The following is an 18,667-nucleotide window of genomic DNA, read 5'->3' on the forward strand; positions in this document are numbered from 1 at the left end:
TTGACTGCAATGAACAGCCTCCTTACCCCATACTCTTCACCATGACATTTGTCATCATGACGTTCTGCCTCTCAGGACTGTAGCAGGGTAGCCACTGACCAGGGACTGAACCATGAACCAAAATGAATGAGAATCCACAGTGACAGGTAATCACGCCTTGGCAATACACCTTGAGAAATTAAAGAAGGGCCCACCATAGGGCCAGGGTTTTCATGCCAGCTGTGGTTTATTTTTGAAGCAGATGTCGTCTAGGATTCTTTTCCTATGTGGATATTTTGGAGGGCACTGTTAGCAAAGGTGGGTGATGGTATTATGTCCCCTGCGCTATGAACAGACCTTCGGTGGGGCTCGGACCTCGATGAAACTGTGTAGTCTGGGCTGGAGAGCTTGACTGCTCCATCCATAAAACCAGGTGGCAGGAGACTGTGACACAGGTCACAACTTGTTTGACTCTCACAGATGTTATGACAAGCAAAACAAACCTGCCACAAAGAGACAAAGAGGGTTCTTCTGGTAGACGCCTAGGAACCGTTCCACTCTCAGACACAGAAAATCGGAGGGTGGTTTCCAGCAGCTGAGAAGAGGGAAATGGGGACTTACTGTTTTGTGGGTGCTATGGTTTGAATGTTTATCTCCCCCCACAAAAAAAAATTAGTATGTTGAAAAGTGGTAGTATTAGGTACTGTCCCCAGTTGGAACTTGGCCAGGTATGGTGGCTCACATTTTGTAATCCCGGCACTTGAGAGGCTGAAGCAAGAGGATTTTAAGTTCAAGGCCTGTCTGGGCTAAATGGTGAGTTCCTGGCTCAATTTGAAAACATAGACCTTTGGAAAGGATTGGCTCATGAGGGTTCTGACTCCGTGAATAGGAAGTGAATAGGCACCCTTACAAAAGGGCTCAACCTTTTAAAGACTCTTCCCATTCTGCTGTGCATGGCATACAGAAGAAACCATCTAAGAGTGGCAGATCCTCATCAGACCCCAAACCTACCCGAGCCTTGACCTTGGGCTTTTTGACCTCCAGAGCTTCACTTGTCTGTGAATTACACAATCCAAGGTATTTTTGTGGTGGTAGTAGTTCAACCAGACAAAACAAAGACTTTAGGTACAGAGTCTCACTTCTGCAAGACAGAATAGCTTCCAGCGACGGATGGAGTGATGGTCCCACAGGGAGGGACCACTACCCTTCTGTCTCAGTCAGTGTGCTGTTGTTGTGAAGAGACACCATGACCACAGCAACGATTATAAAAAGAAAGCATTTAGTTGGGGCTGGCTTACAGTCTCAGTGGTTTAGCCCATCGCCACGGCGGGAAGCATGGCGGCACACAGGCAGACATGGTGCTGGAGAGGTAGCTGAGAGTTCTACGTCTGGATCCACAGGCCGCAGGGTAAGAGACAGACACTGGGCCTGACATGGCTTCTGAACCCTCAAAGCCCACCCCCAGTGACACACTTCCTCCAACAAGGCCACACCTCCTCATCCGTTCAAATAGTGCCACTCCCTAAGCATCTAACTATGTGAGCCTGTGAGGGCCATTCTTATTCAAACCGCCACACCTTCTGGGTGGCTAAGATGATAACTTGCCTGTTATATTTGACCTTGTTTTCCAAAGATGGATGAGGTAAATGTGGAAGCAACTAGTGACTGGGTGACAATAAAGCCAGAGAGGCAGCAATGGGCACAGCTGTCACTTATGTTGCCCCTGGGGGGAAAATATAAACCGACAGGATGGCTAAGGGCTTTAAGAATGGGTGCTTTAATATTGAAAGCAGCAGCCAGGCATGGTGACTGTGATACTTCATGTTAGTTGTCCGTTTGACAGGATCTAGAACAGCGGTTCTCAACCTTCCTACTGCTGCAACCTCTTAATACCATTCCCCACGTTGTGGTGACCTCCCCCCCAACCATAAAGTTACTTTCACTGCTACTTCATCAATGTAATTTTGCTACTGTTACGAAAATGTAAATATCTAATACATGGCCTCCTAGAGGGGTCGTGACCCAGAGGTTGAGAACCTCTGATCTAGACTCCCCCCCCTCCCCCCCCACACACACACGACAGGCCTCTGAACATGCCGGTGGGAGATTATCTTGATTACATTAACTGATGGGAAGACCCTTGCTGACTGTGAATGGTACCCCGGGCTTTCTCCACGGGAGGGCGTTCTACTCTTCTAGAGTAAAGCATCTAAACACAGACACTCCTGTGGGAGGGTAGAACTGTCCTCATCCAGGGGAGGCAGCACTTTATTTAGTAGAGTGTGGTTGGAGACCAGGGGCTGGTGTTGACATAGTGGGACAGGAGCCCCACCCTTCACAAGCTTAGAAGCTGCCTTTGAGCTAGGCAGACATCTGTCTTCATGCTCTGGGCTGTGCTTCTCAGCTCTCGGCCTTTGTCTTGGTCGTTTTCTCCTCCGAGTCCTCGTCGGAATGCACGCGGAGGACTTGGGCTTTGCCCACGAACTCTGGAGGATGGGAGAGGCAGTGGCAAGAGACGGGAGAGCAGATAGGGAGGTAGGCCAGCTTTGCCTTCAGTTCAGTGAGGGAACTGGGATGAGCTGGCTCACTTCTGTGAGCCATACTGATCCCCGGTCCTTTCTTATCTGGATACCAAACCCAAGTCAAGCACCTACTGTGCGCTGGACACTCTGCTGGGCCCTTGGGAGGGCCACACAGCCTGACAAGGGAGAATCCTGTCCACTGTTGACAAGCGTTCTCTCCCCTCCAGCTGTGTGCCCCCCTCCGCCCCCCCCGCCCCCCACCCCCACGCGCTCTCTGGTCTAAGATACTATGCCCACTGCAGGGGCCTCCTGTCTGGGCTCCTTTGTCCCTTCTTGCCAATACCACCTCCATCCATGCCATGTATAGTGACCATGGGGACATACCACATCCTGCTCATAACCTCCAGAGTGTCCTACACTCTTCAAAAGGCTGGTCCTGTCTTGTCTTACCTCATACTGCTACCCCCCACCCAGAGGGCCCAAATACCCTGGCCAACGTGTTCTTCCATCAGTATACCAGACGAGGAGAGCTCTACTTGAAGACTCTCCCTGGGCATTCCCAGGTGGAAGCTTCTGTGGCTCAGGATAGGGAGCACCCCCCGCCCACCCCCTACCCCCCAAAATTAACTTGCTGTCCTCCTGTGGGTTCTGTCCTTTGTATACACTTCCTCTCTAAGATGTAAGCCCCGATGACATAGGAACTTGTCCCAGTTCCTCCCTCATGACTCCCCAGAGCCTGACACATAGTAAGTATACAATAAATATTTGCTGCATGAAGAAGTGACCCAGCTTCCTCGGGCAGGAGTCCAGCCAGAGCTGGCCTCCGTGACCTGCGGAATCAATAACTCCCTTGGAGGGCTCTTACCTGGTTTTTCGGCCTTGGATAAAGGTGGTGTCTTCGTCTTCTTCAGGGATGGACTATAAACAAATACAAAAGACAGGCTTGGGAGGCCGAGGCGAAAGATGGTAGGGTTGGTTAGGCGTTGGGAGGTGGCATAGGTGTGGTCAACCACCAGCTCCCAGAAGAGGCGAGACACCCCCCTTCTGAAGAGCTGGTGCAGGACTGTCCACAGATGGACCCAGACAGTCTCCCTGCACCTCCAAAGCAGGAACCAGACAGCTCTGATTCTGTGTCTGCTGTAGCCACGGGGACCAAGATCCTCTTGTCTGGGATAGCCAGGGCTGTGGCCTTTCTCACAGCCCCTTGCCTGTCAAGCTGGTTCTGGACAAGTGACTAGTGATCTTCTACCTTGTGTGATCTGTAAGCTACCATTTCCCTTCACACACACACGTGTCATTTCCCCTACAGCTCCGGCAGGAAGCTTTAGAGAGGGGTGAAGAGGCTGATGTGGGGTCTCTCGTCTGAGCCCAGTAATGCTTGCCTCTCTGTTGAGCTCCCCTTCCATTGGCACGTTTATTATGTTGCCGCACTAAGAAATGAACCCAAGGCCTGGACAACTGTCTACCAATGAACCCCAAGCCCTTGGTCTTCCTTTCTTCTCTTAAAAAGTAAAAGAAAACCAACTCTAGGGCTGGAGCAAGAACCTATGCCCTAGGGCTGAAGTTGTAGCTCAGTTGGTAGAAGGCTTGCCTACCATGGGTAAAGCTCTGGGTTCCATCCTCAGCACTGTTTAAACAGGATATGGTGGTGTACACCTGTAATCCCAGCACTCAGGAGGCAGAGGCAAGAAGAGGGTTCAGTTCAAGGTATCTTCAGATACAAAGCAGGCTTGAGGCCAGCCTGATCCACAAAGCAACCACCCACCAAAATATGCCTCCTCCAAACCTAAGCCACTTTCTCAACCATGCCCCAGTACCCCAAAATTTAGTCCCTACAGTCTGCTCATTCCCGGCCACCAGGCCTGGGCGCCTCCCACCTCCTGAGAAGGCCTTTTCTCAGCCTTTCCACTTTTCGGTTTCCAGTCCTCAACGTACGGCTGGGAGATGGCTAAGTACTTAAGGCATTGGCTGTGCAAGCGTGTGAGATCCTGCACCCACACGGATGTTCTCCACCCTACTCCTTGAAGCAGGATCTCTCAACTGCCTCCAAAGCACACTGATACACCTAGTCTAGCGTTCTTCAAGGATCCCGCCTTCCTTTCCCAATGCTGTAGTGCTGGAATTATGGGGTGTGGGGTGTGGGGTGTGTCACTCAGCCAGGGAAGGCAGATGCTGACCGCCAGGGCGTGGTTCTAGGAACAGAAGGGCCCTGAGCCCACCTGTAGGTTGTCTGTTGTGTCTCTTGAGGTTCTTGAAGCTCTTGGAGTTGATTCAAGAGATTTTCTTCTGGGAGGGAGAGGAGGGGCTGGGGGATTAACTGAGCCAAAGCTGTCTGCAGAAGTCCCAGCGCCAGGTCTTTCTCTGAAAGCAGCACAGGGCATGCCCTCAGCCCTACCCCTTTCCTACCTCAGGCAGCTAGTCCCAACCCTGGCGAAGGGCAGCTTCCTCTAATCATCCTACACTTCCTCATAGGTTCCCCAATGCCAAGGAAGGTCCCCCACAGTGCTTGTAGCTCTGCGTGCAGAGCCTTCAGCCTTACATCACTCTCCTACCAGAAAAGCCCGTATACACTTTGGTTGTGGCCCTTTCCACCCGCTCCCACCTCCCTTCCTCTCTACTCCAGGGCCACATTTGGAAATCTCCTGGGATTTACCCTCCTCCCCCACCCCTCCAATGCCGCCTTCCTCCCATCCTTCCTCCAGTGAGCTTAGTCCCTGGGGATTCAGCCTCTCCCCCTACCCTCACTGTTCCAAAGCGGATGTGTAACTTTGGGCTCTGTGTACCAAGTCTGTGTGTTCTTGAGTTTACATCATCGTGCATATGTTTCCTACAGCAGCTAAGAAGGGGCTGGGCCTGCTAGGGACAGTCTTTGGCTGTTTTCCTCGCCCAGACACCTATGCCTGAGGTCAGTACTAAAGAGGGGTCTCCTCCAAGGAACAGAGCCACAGAAATGCAGAAGTAGGGGATGAGGTGGTGCTGGGAAATCTTTGGGATGCTTTGGGACTCCCAAGAGTGACATCTGTCCTGTGGGATCAGGAACAAGGACAAGATCTTGGCAGTACCCCCACCCCCATATAGAGAGGGCCACATTATGGTGTCCTCACCCTTTGGTGGAGCGTAGAGCAGCCAGAACTGGATAGCGTGTAGGGAATCTGTTTGTAGAATCTGACAAAGAAGTTCCAAGATCTGTGTGAAGGAGAACAGGCCATGGTCAGTGGGAGTCCCTGTCATACTCTAGCACACAGAAGTTCCGGCAAATGTGGGTTCAGGGAACAGCAGCGTCCTCCCCTTGACATGGGGTCTCTGGGCCACATGCTTGGCTAAACTGGCTCCCCCTAAAGGTTCATCCATGGGACCTAACACTTGGAGGAGGTGGGGACTTTTTGCTCACAATTGTCCTTAGGATTCCTGCTGGGCAGGTAAAGAATGTGAGGCTTTGAGAAAGGAAGGCATCATGTGGGGGACTTTAGGACAGAATCAAGCCTCAGATATCAGACCCGTTAGACCTCTCAGCCTCGTAGTCTCCACTGGGCTGGTTGGAACCTAGGGCCCCTCACTGGGACAGCAAAATCAGAGCTGGCCAGTCATCTCCTCAGAGACGCACCGAATCCTGCATGCTGGTATCTTTTGGGTGGTGATTTGGGGTACCCCACGGGCCTCCCCACCCAGGAGCTCTAAGAATCTGGAGATGTTAGCCAGGAGGTAGGGGATTCGCTGTAGGCAGCCTGCTGGCCAGAGTGGGCTGTTTCTGGCAAGTGCCTAGTGAGGGGCTCCATCCAGCCTGGACTCTTGGCTCCTAGCTGCCTCCTCAGCCAGTGGCTTCCCCTGTCTCCTCCAGTCAAGTAGCCGCAGTATATGGTCCATCTGTGTCCTGGATGTGCTCTGGGGACTTCCTAGGCCAGGTTGCAGGTGGCGGCTGTAGCTATGGAAGGCTGGAGGGGGGACCCGCCGTGGGAGGTGGAGCTCTGGGAGTCCTAGGAAAGTAGGGTTCCCTTAGCCCTTTCCAATCAGCCTTCCCAAGGACCTGGAGGGGCCTATCAGACCCTGGCAGGCCCACCTTATCCTTGGTGGAATAGGAACTGGATTGGGCTTCTCCCTCAGGCTGGTACCTGCTAGATGCCCACCCTAGCCTCCCTGCTTGCAGCACCCACCCTGAACTGGCCTTTGGGCCTTCCTTCCCCATTCTTCCAGTGCTCCTTACCTGCCCTGGGCCCCCTCCCCACGGGACCTGAGAACCTAACTCCAGATGCGGTGAGGCTGCCCTATGGTGGAGAAAGTACTAATTCTAGCCCAGCTAGGCTAGTCGTCCATTGTGGGACCCAGTCACAGAACATCATCCCCCCAAAAAAAAGCCTAAACCTCTTCATCTGTTGAATGGGGATCCTGAGATCTGTCTGGGCCCCAAAGCAATGCCATTCAGCAAGAGGTAGCGATACTTTGGCTCTGGGGGGCACTCATGCATTTTTTTCATAGGGATCGCCAATGACCTCATCCCCTGCCACACAGTGGGGGCTCATTTCAAGCCTTGAGGAGGAAAGGAGCACAGGAAGCCGAGTCCAGGCTAGCCTTGCAGGCTGTGGATTGAGAATGCTCTGGGCAGGCCCGTCCCTCCCAGCTTCTCAGTCCCTGCGCAGCTTTCTCAGAACAGTGGATGTTGACAACTGGAAAGGCGCTTCAGTGGTAATGCAGTGGTAACATACACATGCTCCCAAATTGCCCAATGACCCATGAGAGGAGACTTACGCAGAGAGGGTCAGGATGATAACAGATTGTCTAGAGGCAGAGAAGCTCAGAGCCCAGGACACTGACTCCTGGGGCATGGTCTTTGTGGTCTTACAGTCTTAGGGGGCAGTGTCTCTGGAGAAGCCACCCTAAGGCAGGCCAGAAGGCTGGCTGGAAGGCCTGGGAACCTAGAGGCTGAGACTACTGCAGCCCCTGCCTCCAGAGTGGGGCTTACCAGCAGGTCCTGGTCCTGCAGAACGGAGACTTGGACTCCTCCATCTCTGCCAGAAGAGTGACCCCGCTGTCCCTGGTGGCCACGGCGGCTGAGGGCTTGGCTGGAAGCTGGAATAAGCCTACCGGTCTCAGCTGAGTACTTTGCCCCCTGCTCCCTCAGAGGAGGCTCTTCCTTCTGCTGGAAGGAAGGTGTTAAGACAGTCTAGGAGCTGGTGAGAGTAGGAGAGGGCAGGGGGAGGAGATGAAGTAGAGGTCAGGCCACACCAGATGCTGCCTCCCCCAAATCCCAGCAGGGACCTAGGATGCTATCAAGCCAGCTCCACCCTGTCCCAGGTCCTCCTTCATTGGCCCTGGCTCCTCCTGCATCCTAACTCAGCATCCCAGGGTTGAACGCAGATGCCCCTGGTGGTCTTCGTCGTCGTCCTCCAGAGGCAGATCCTCTTCTAAACATCAGAGGTATGGGAGGAGTGTCCTGTGCCAAGGCCCCTGTGTCGACCCTGATTCCTACCTCCACTGCTCCTATGTCTGAGGTCTGTTCCTCACAGCTTAGCATCCTTTATTCTCCGTGCCATGCCTCTGTGCTTGTGTGTGCATGTGTTTTTGCATTTTCATGTGTATACAGGTGCACATGTGTGCTCAAGTGTGCATGTGTGTGCAGAGAGGTCAGAGGTCAACCTCAAGAGTCATTCCTCATCCTTTTTTTTTTTTTTTTCCCGAAACAAGGTCCCTCACTAGCCTGGAAATCGCTTGTCTCTGCTTCCCTAGAGTAAAGATTATAAGCATGTATTGCTATGCTAGACTTTTTTTTTTTTTTTAAGATTTATTTAGGAATGTTTGCCTGCATGCATGGATGTGCCCCACATGTGTGCAGCGTCCTCTGTTGATGCCCTGGAACTGGAATTACAAATGGTTGTGAGCCACCGTGTGCATTCTGGAAACTGAAGCAGGATCCTCGGTAAGAGCAGACAGCACTCTTAACTGGCTGGAGAGCCATCTCTCCAGCCCACCCTCACCTTCGGGCTTTTTTAAACGTGGGTTTTGAGGACTGAACTCAGGTCTTCAGACTTATAAGGCAAGTGCTCTCTACATAGACCTGGCTGTGTTATAACTCACTATGTAGACCAGGCTGGTTTCCAATTCACAAACTCACAGATTTGAGCACCTCTATCTCCAGAGATTAAGTGTAAGTGTGTGCTCCACCATGCTTATAAGATAAGTGCTTTTCTTTCTCTCTCTCTCTCTCTCTCTCTCTCTCTCTCTCTCTCTCTCTCTCTCTCTCTTCCTTTCTCTCTTTCTCTCTCTCTCTCTCTCTCTCTCTCTCTCTTCTTCTTCTTCTTCCTTCCTTTGGTCCTCCTCTTCCTCCTCCTCCCTCCTCCTCCTCCTTCCTCTTCCTCCTCCTCTCTCTCTCTCTCTCTCTCTCTCTCTCTCTCTCTCTCTCTCTCTCTTTCCATTTCTTTCTTTGTCAAGTGCTTTCTGAATGAGCCACCTTCCCAGCCCTTGACACCCTTTCTCTGCCTTGGGAAATCTCTGGGGACAGGGCAGGCTTAGAGCCTCCTGTCCATGTAATTCCAGCTAAAGCATGTACTTCCACTGGGTTTTTTTTTTGGGGGGGGTGGTGATTTTGTTTTGTTTTGTTTTGTTTTTACTTTGCTTTTATTTGGTTTGAGACAAAACCTCAGTAAGCAGCACCGACAGGCCTGGAACTTGCTGTGTGAAGCAGGCTAGCCATAAACTTGCGGTCATCCTCCTGCCTCTGTCTCCCTAATGCTGAGATTAGAGATGTCATCACCACAGCCATTTCCCTCCACATTTTAAAGAAAACAAGCCCTGGACACTTAGCTGAGTTATCCTGAGCACCCTAATGAGCAGACAGGGACCGGAAGCCATGTCCCCACCTCTACACCTGGATTACCCCAAACACACTCCATTACAAAGGTCTGTCCCCAGACCCCCTGCCTTTACCACTTTGTCCCTGAAGGGCACCAGGGAGCTCATCCCCATTCTGTCTGAAAACCTCCAACGATTCTCCACTCCCGATGAGGTTGGATGCTAACCTGTGTGGGGAAGTCAGGAAGAAATTCTTCCTCCCCCCATTCAAAGTCTGCCTCCTCCTCGCCTCTCCATCACTACCCACTTCTACCCTGTACTCCAGGCTCTGTTCTTTAAACATGTCCTAAAGTGGGCCAGAGGGCCTCTGCTCAGACGGCTTCCCCATAAGCAGCTATGGATGACCCTAGAGGGTGCTTCTGGGGGACCCGTCTTGGATTTCTCTGCTGGGTGTGACTTTGTGTTTCTCTCACCTTCACTGTCACCGCCCTCCCTGAGGAGCCCCCCCCCCCCCCCCATGCCCGCAGCAGAGCTTTGGAAGGACTCACGAAGGTTTTCTTTCCAGGCTCGCTCCTTTGCTCGGCACCAGGCTCATTGGTCCTTGGCTCCATCTCCTTAGTAAATGCTCGGAACGCTAGGTCCTTTAGATTCTTCCGCCAGGTGTCTGAGAGGGCAGGACAAGGTCTTGGAGGCCCTGTTTGCCCTCTCTGTGTCGCCAGGACTGGGATGGAGGGAAGGGTTCTAGGCAGAAGCGCCCCCTCCATTTTGCAAGCCTTTCTGCCCCGGGAGAAGCGTTAGAAACCACATGGGGAAAGGGTTGCTGATGCTGACAGTCTCCCTGAGTCCCCTCTGGGGGATGCTGGAGGATGTTAGGTTACTGGGTCTAAATGCAAGTGGTTTGATCTGGCTTCTCTTCCCTGTTAGATGCCTAGAGCCAACACTGAGATTCCGGAAAGATGTCATGCCTGTTATTAAGACGTTGAACCACTCTCTAGACAGGTATAGTGTTCCACAGCCAGCCCTCAAACATCTCTGCCCTGCACTGGCTGTTACCCTGTCTGACAGGATTTCTACCACACCCCATTCTCCTGACGCTCCCAATTCCTAACAGCAGAAAAGCAGGGCTTGACCTCCAAAGTCCCTCCTCCACTGCAGCTGGAGGTCCTGATAAACTACTGCCTGAGTGTACATGTCACTCTCATCTCTAGCTCCAAGTCACATGACTGTGTCCAAAATCAGCTGACTCCTGCTCTTTGTTACAATCCAAGCACGTGCACCTTTTGAGGGTTAGGGTCTGGGGAATAACACATACAACTGGTCCAGGAAATGAGGGGAAAGGGGGAACACCCATTGAAGAGCATTGGACCTTTCCTTCTCAGGCCCCTGCCCAACCACACGCTTTGGGAGAGGTTATGAGCCCCCAGGTAGAAGGGTGTGGCCAAAGTACCCACCAGAAGAAAGCTGGGGGTTCCGATTGGACTGTGGGTCCCCAATGGGGTCAGAGATGGTGGGCATCCCCATCAGACAACCGGATAAGAGCGCAGACTGAGTCAAGGGTGCCAAAGAGAACTCGTCCCTGACCACGCAGACAGGCTTCCCGGTGAAATCTGCAGAGAAGATGAGATGTGTGGTTTGGGAGGCCTGGTAGACACCCAGGCGCTCCAGGGGGCTGGAAAGAGGTGGTGAGGGGCAGGGAGCCCTTCAGGTCCTCCTCTTCCTGTTACCACAAGCTCATATCATCAGAGCCAAAAATCTAGACCAGCAACCACTGCCACTATACTCATGGGTACAAGAACGAGAAGGACCCGCCCAGGGTCACCAGTGAGTTGGGCAGAGGTAAGACAGAGTCACGCCTTCATGAGACCTCCTGAGGTCCTTCTGGCTTCCTGTGGCAGGTCAATGAATTGTAGATGGATTAAAGAAGATGACTATGAGGACCAGGGAGACAGTTCAGTTGGTAAGTGCTTTGTCTTGAAAACAAGAGGATTTGAGTTCAATACCTAGACTCATTTTTTTTTTAAGATGGCTTAATGAATAAAATCTCAGTCCATGCAAATGTGAGGATCTGAGTTTGAATCCCCAGGACCCACATAAAAGTCAGATGAGCAGTGTGAGCATCTGTAATCTAGTGTATGGGGAGATGGGGGGTAGAGAGAGAATATCCAGGAAGCTTGCCGGCCAGCTAGCCTGGCATAGATAGTGGATAAACAAAGATACTCTGTATCAAACAGGTGGAAGGCAAGGACTGGCCCCTGAGGCTGTCCTCTGACCTCCACACACGTACCTTGGCATAGGTACATGCATATTCATAGATGTGAATATGCATACACACATATACACACAAAGCCAAGACACACGTGTGCGCACCTGTGTGTGTGTGTATATGTGTATGTGTGTGTGTGTGTGTGTGTGTGTGTGCGTGTCTGTGTCTGTGTGTATACCCATGCATGTTCATGTGTGTGCAGGTGGAGGCCAGATACCAACCTTGGCTGATGTTCCCCAGGCACCATCGACCTTGTTTTAGCTGAGATAAGAGTCTTCATTGGCCAGCAGCTCACCCATTTCCCTAGGATGGCTGGTCCCTGAGCACTAGGGATCCTCTTGTCTCCACTTCTCCAGTGCTCAGATTGCAAGCGTAGGCCACCATGCTTGGCTAGGCCTTTGCTGCTTTGGTCCCAGGACCCCCACTCTACTGGCTTCTCCAGGCTCTTTGGCTTCTCCTCATCTTCTCTAACGTGCCTAATCTTCTCAACCTCTTAATCCAGAGCTCTGCTCTCGTGTCTTCACAGTGCGTTGTTTCTTCTCAAGTGGCTCTCACAGTGGTCTCTCCCCAGCCTCTTCCTGGCTGTTTCCTCCACCCGAGGCTCCTCCCCACCTCTATCCCCTCCTCTGCTGACCCTTGATGGTTTCTTGGAACTCTGGTTCTCTAGCTGCTCAAGCTGACCATTAAGGAATGGTGTCCACGCCTCTCTCTGCCCTATACTCCACCTTCAGTCAGTGGTCAAGTCCTAGACCTGTACCTCTGGACTAGAGCCTTAGAATCTACTGCTTAAAGGTTCAGCTTCCATCGAGGCCAGCAGGACCTTGCTCAAATACCTCTGACGGTCACTTCTGTGCTATCACCCTCCCCATGGCCCCACTTGATTCAGTGAAGTGATTACTACCGTGAATGTTAGACAGAATCTCACTAGGTGGCTCAGGCTAGGCAGGAGGCTTAGGTAGACCAGGGTGGCCTTAAACTTGTGGCGATCCTTCTGCCTCTGCATTCCAAATGCCAGGGTTATCGGAGTACACACCGTACCAATGGCCTTGACACAGTACCAATGGCCTGCAGGGTCCACCTGATCCAGCTCCAGTGCCTCTCTCCGAAACTGTCCGTCTCTTCCCTTCCACGTCTGACCCTACTGCAGACACCCAAGGGGCGCTCCTGCTGTACCTCCAACAGAGCCAGGGCCCTTGTGTCCGTCTGCAGGACATTCTAGTGCTGGATTGATTTGTGCTCATGGCTCCCCGCTTACTCCCTTTAGTCTTTCTCAGTATCACGCCATTGACTAGGACTCTGGTGACAGACCTTTGGAAAGTGGCCATCTCCTCCCTGCCGCCTGACAGTGACATCTAGTCTGTCTCCTCCTTTCCCAGCTAGCTGGGTGTCACTTCCAGGACAGCAGGGACAGTAGTCTTTTCTGCCTATCATCATGTCCTTGGAGTCCAGACAAGTGTCACCCTCTAGCTCACACCCTGTAAATGCTGAAGGACGGAGCAGCATGAGTTGGAGGTCAGAGCAGAGTTCTGAGGTGTGACATTCATCCCTTTCTCTGACTCAGAGGGAGGGGGATTCTGGAGGGAACCTCTGATGTGTGTCCCCCCCCCCCAGCTCCCCACAGCCTCCATATTCCTACTAGCCCCCAGCCCTTGGGATGCCCGCCAGGCCCCATGCTCTCTAGGCTCTGCCTGGAAATGGGTAAGAATGCATGCCTCTATACCAGATCTCATGACCGATTAGGGATACCCACTTCTGCAGGGCCCTAGAGCCAGATCCTGCCCACTTGGCCCTACCTGGGATGTGCGTCACACGCTGTGGTTGGGGGTGGTGTCGAGAGAAGAAGGAATGGTGACTGAGACGTCCAAAGCGATAGGCACTGGGTGTTTGGGGCTTAGGGATCTTCAGCTCCTCTTGGATCAACTCAAAATCCACGACGCCTGGGACCATAGGCTCTTTCTGGAACCCAGCATCCCCGTGGCTCCTTGAAAAGTGCTCTGGCTTCTTCTCAGGCTCTGGCTTTGGACTGAAAGGGATGGTTAAAGAGAGCCGAACGGTGTTTCCTCTGGCTCACCAGGCCTCAGGGCTCAAGTGCCTATCGTGGAGCCCAAGTCCCAGAGGCCGAAATCTGCCTTCATGGCACCCACACCACCCTATGGCCCCCAAAGCTTGGTTCCCCCAGAATCCTTCCCCGGGGATGCCATCGGGTCCCAGTGAGCCTCTGTCTTCCTAAGATGCCTTGGTAGGGAGCTGGGGTTCATCTGTCAGAGAGCAGATGGAACCTCCCAGGATCCCCGCTTTCTTCCTGAGACCACATCTAAAACCAGAAAGAGAAGCCTCAGACCCACCTAGTCACCACACCCCTAGGATGAACCAAAAGCCCCTTAGATATATATGCTCTGGGAACAGAGGCTGGCCCTATTAGAGGCCTCTCCCCAATCCAAAATTTTGGCAACCCCCAAGAAGCCAGCTTCAGGCTGTCACCCTCCCCTGTGCCATTCTTGTCTTAGACTCAGCCCCCAGGGGTCAGAACTAGAGCCAAGGCCAGGGCAGTCCCAGCGAGTCCTGTCACCATGTGGCCCCTCCCAGAAGACGCGGAGCTGATACCACAGACGCAGAGAGGGAAGCGTCCGCTCCTGTCTTGTTGGCCTAGGCTGGAGACCAGCTGTCTCAGTTCCCAGCACCCCTCCCCACCTCCAGGATCAGAGGACGCTTAGTCTCTGTCCCTGAAGGAGAGGAGGAGGTCAGCCTGGATCCAAAGGTATCCCAGGAGGGCCTGCTGCGCCACCTGCCTGGTGGCTTTCTGCTCTTCCCTCTCCTGATGGCCCTGACTGCAGGGAGGTCCCTTGCTCCAGCGGAGGTGGGCTGGGAATATGCTAAGCAAGGCCTGCCTCCCCTGATTCCTGGGAGGATGTCGCTGGGAGGCCCCCTGAGTATCCTGTTCCAGTCTCCTTTCAGCTCTAGGCCATCTGGGATGTAAGGAAATAAAGCAAACTTCTCTGAAATGGTAGTTAGAAGACTCCTCGACCCCCAAATCAGGGAAGTCACTGGAAACTCTGAGCACCTGTGATCCAGCAGTCCTGCCTCCTAGCACGCATTTCAGAGTCCTGTGCAGACTCAGGCCATGGTGCATGGCATTCCAAGGTGTGTGTGTGTGGGGGGGAGGGGGCTTTCCTGGAACTTGGACCCCAGTTTACCAAGTTCCTCCAAGGCTGCCTTTGTCTTCTATGCTGCCTCATCTCCCTTTGGGCGCCCCTCCCCCACCCCTTTCTGGCCCGTGCATTCAGGGCCTCACCTCTCTAGCAGATGCTCAGCCAACTGGGTTTTCACCTCCGTGTTCATCACAGGGCTTGCAATGAGAGATATAAAGGCTAGAATCCTAATGCCAGTGTCCTCGGTGGATGGCACAGCTCTGGCGGCCTGGTGGTGGGTGCATAAACTGGAACAGACAATCTGAGGGGGGAGGAGGCGACAGCATATGGTAAAACAGAACGCTGTCTCACCCAGTAGTTTCTCTCCCAGATGTAAGAGAAACTCCTACAGCTGTGCAACATGGTTTATCTGTGAAAGCAGTGCTATTCAGAGGATCCAAAACAGCGGGGGTGGGGGGTGGGGGTTGGGGGACAGACAAAAAAAACCCAATGGCATCACATATATCTGGAAACATGAGTAAGCCTGGGCTACATTCAGACCATAGAGCTTCTAGATTGCTGGGAGAAGCAATGAACCATAGTGACATAGCATGGATAAATCTTAAACATAGTGCTTAACGTGGCTTAGAAAAACCATATAGGACAATGGTTCCCAACCTGTGGGTCACAACCCCTTTGGGGGTCAAAGGACCCTTTCTCAGGGGTTGCATATCAGATATCTACATACGATTTATAATAGTAGCAAAATTACAGTTATGAAGTAGCAACAAAATAATTTTATGGTTGGGGTGGTCACCACATCATGAGGGTCTGTATTAAAGGGTTGCAGCATTAGGAAGGTTGAGAAGCACTGATACAGGGTCTCCCTATTGTAGCCCTAGTTGGCCTAGAACTCGATATGTAGACCAGGCCAGCCTTGGCCTCAAACTCACAGAGAGTGAGTTTGACCCATCTGTCTCTGACTCCAGAGTGCTGGAATGAAAGGCGTCCCCCCCCCACACACACACACACACCACGCCCAGCTTGGAAATACTTTTGAAAAGTCAAAGTTCACCGGGCCAGCGAGATGGCCCAACAGGTTGAGGCAAGTGTCACCAAGCCTGAGTTTCATCCCTGCAACCCACGCGATGGAAGAAGAAAACCAACCAACGCCTACAAGTGGAGGAGGCTGCTAATGGCCTCTACATACACACACACACACACACACACACACACACCATTTCTCGGGCAAACAGAATTATTACAAACATGAGGCCAGACAATAAAACAACTAAGGAAATTCCCCTAGTGGCCCTTTTGAGTAGGACAAGGGGGGTGTTACAGAGGAGATGTGTTGGGTGGTACATTTACTACAGTTCAGCGCACTATTAAGTAAGCCAATTAAAGGAAATGGATGAGAGGTGACCAATGTCAAAACCAAGAATTGTGATTACGCCGGTGGTGGTGGCGGTGGTGAACGCCTTTAATCCCAGCACTCGAGAGGCAGAGGCAGGTGGATCTCTGTGAGTTCGAGGCCAGCCTGGTCTACAAAGTGAGTTCCAGGACAGGCACCAAAGCTACACAGAAAAACCCTGTCTCAAAAAAACAAACAAACAAAAAATTGTAATTCAATCTATAGACCCGACTCAAGTGTAAGGGACAGAGTGGAGTGCATTCTGAGGAAGACCCTCGGGATCACAGATCTGTAAGGTTCTCTGTGAGGCCTCAGTACCACCTCCATCTGGTTAGTATATGATGGGTTTGCTTCATTTGAGGCTGTGCAGGCAAGGACCAGCATCTGGCATCTGACCTACGGGTTCCTGACCTTTTGTCTAAAAACAGTGAGCAGGGCTCCCTCTTCAGGAAGCTTCAGGCAGGTATCATCGATGGCAAAGGCTGGGTTCTCCTAGTGCTTAGATGCTTCATGCTTGAAGACAGGGCATCTGGAAGTCCCTCTTCCACCTGCCTACGGGAAAAGGTGCTCTTTAGAGTGGAAACTCTCCAGTGATTTTGACCATCACAACAGCAAGAAATCCATTTTCCCCCCTCTGGTCTCAATTCAAGTATGTGTTAATGTTTGTGTGTGTGTGTGTGTGTGTGTGTGTGTGTGGACATGAGAATACTCTGAAGCAGTATCTACACATGTGATGGACACGGATACTTGCGTCTTATAGGTGTTTTTTTGTTTGTTTGTTTGTTTTGTTTTTGCTTTATGAGTGTTAGACATGACCCATTAAACAGCTCCAACGAGCTTATGAATCACCACCCCACACTAGAGGGGTCAGTAGGGACCTAGCAGGAGAGACAGGTGAGGTCACTGTAGCCCATCCCTGCCCTCTCCTGCCTCTGACCATGGGCTCCTTGAGAGTCAGGTACAAGAGATCTGAAGAGAGCCACCAACCCCAGGATGCCCTCTTACCCCCATTCCTTTGTGGTCACCTGGAGCCAGAGTCTATTTCATTTCCTGCCCCCAGAGGACTTACCAGGAAGATGTCCACTACAGCATATGAGCAGAAGCCCCGGGTGCCTGACCAGGATGGAGAAGAAGACTAATCAAGGGTAAGGCTTGTCGGAACTGTGCACAAACCTTTGTGACTGCTGAGCCCAGTGGTTGCTAGGTTACCCTTTCCCCACAACTCCAGAACGTAGCCCCAGCACCTTTCTCCTCCACCCCCATACAGTTCATCTTTTCCCTTCCTGGGAGGTAGGACAGCTCAACAGAGGACTTTCTCTTGTCTCATGAACCCTCCTCCTCCACTTCCTAGCCAAGCACTTCCCCGGGGGACCCAGACAAGAAGGTTGACTACCTGGTCCAACCAGCCAGTAGCAGACGGAGGGAGCAGGTCTGGCCAAGGATTCTGGTTAGGCTGGATTCTGGTCTTGCAGCAGTCTGCCTCTGTGAGCTTTGATTCTTGGGATCAGTACTCAGCGGAGTTGGTTACCTCTTAGGTAGAGGAGAGGAGAGCACGCGGGACCTGGAGGGTCCCTGTGGCTTCACTTGGAGGGGTGGCAGGGAGGGAGGATTCGGGTTTTCAGTTAGTTAAGCGGCCTGCACTGCCTGGGGTGTTCAAATCCCCTTCTGCCATTTCCTGGGAGGTGAGCTCAGACAATTAACCCAATGTCTTTGAGACTCAGTCCCCATGGCTCTGAAACCGAGATGGGATTCCCATTTACTGCCCCTTGGAGAGGGCGTTAACACACATGGAAGGGCTTCGCACCGGATGTGGCATCCAATCTGATCTCTTACTATTACTGTCTAGTCTAGAGGGGTGAAAGGAATGCCCTTGCCTATTTCTGGGCTTGTTCTGAAGAAAAAAGGAACCGATGAGAGTGAAGTGCCTAACTAAATGCATGCAGGAGATGCTCAAAGCGGGGGTGTGGGGATGTGGGGGAGTGATGGTGAGGGGCAGGGGGACTGGGAAGGTGACTTGGTCGGCAAATTGTTCACCTTGCAAGCTTGAGGACTTGCAAGCTCAACACCCAGAACCCACATGTTAAAAAAGCAGGGAAAGGGCTGGAGAGATGGCTCAGGGGTTAAAAGCACTGGCTGCTCTTCCAGAGTACCTGGGTTCAATTTCCAGCACCCATATGGTGATGCACAACTGTCTGTAACTCCTGCTCCAGGGGACCTGACACCCTCACACAGACACCGGTGCACATAAAGTAAAACCACGTTATTTAAAAAATAAATAAATAAAAATAGGCAGCGGTGGCGCATACCTTTAATCCCAGCACTTGGGAGGCAGAGGCAGGTGATCTCTGTGAGTTTAAGGATAGCCTGCACTACAGAGTAAGTTCCAGGACAGCCAGGGCTACACAGAGAAACCCTGTCTCAAAAAACCAAAACCAAATAATAATAATAATAATAAATAATAATAATAATAATAATAATAATAATAATAATAATGAGGAGCTGGGCCTTAGTGTCACATCTGCAATCCCAGCACCAGGTAGACATATTTAGGTGGCTTCCTGGCACTCCTGGGCTGTAA

The 18,667-nt window shown here is 52.1% G+C and overlaps 1 protein-coding gene across 6 annotated transcripts; it reads right to left on the reverse strand.

Moving 5' to 3' along the window:
- Positions 1 to 207: 207 nt before the first annotated feature.
- Positions 208 to 17,271, reverse strand: Tbata (thymus, brain and testes associated). 6 transcript variants are annotated; one of them, XM_059282111.1, is made up of 11 exons: positions 17,159 to 17,271; positions 16,501 to 16,641; positions 14,840 to 14,997; positions 13,341 to 13,570; positions 10,736 to 10,891; positions 9,833 to 9,948; positions 7,459 to 7,635; positions 5,606 to 5,687; positions 4,721 to 4,862; positions 3,367 to 3,419; positions 208 to 482 (listed from the first exon to the last, which is right to left on the reverse strand). In XM_059282111.1, exons 3-11 carry the CDS (start codon positions 14,884 to 14,886, stop codon positions 463 to 465), a joined length of 1,023 nt encoding a protein of 340 aa, XP_059138094.1. In that variant the 5' UTR covers positions 14,887 to 14,997; positions 16,501 to 16,641; positions 17,159 to 17,271; the 3' UTR covers positions 208 to 462. The 6 variants fall into 6 exon arrangements, 5 of the variants coding, with proteins under 5 accessions (XP_059138094.1, XP_059138092.1, XP_059138089.1 ...); XM_059282109.1 differs by lacking the exon at positions 208 to 482 and adding an exon at positions 2,208 to 2,465 and having other exon boundaries at positions 7,459 to 7,632; XM_059282106.1 differs by lacking the exon at positions 208 to 482 and adding an exon at positions 2,208 to 2,465.
- Between the last annotated feature and the right edge of the window lie 1,396 nt (positions 17,272 to 18,667).

Source organism: Peromyscus eremicus, chromosome 16_21, assembly GCF_949786415.1.
Source record: "Peromyscus eremicus chromosome 16_21, PerEre_H2_v1, whole genome shotgun sequence".
Classification (NCBI taxonomy): domain Eukaryota; kingdom Metazoa; phylum Chordata; class Mammalia; order Rodentia; family Cricetidae; genus Peromyscus; species Peromyscus eremicus.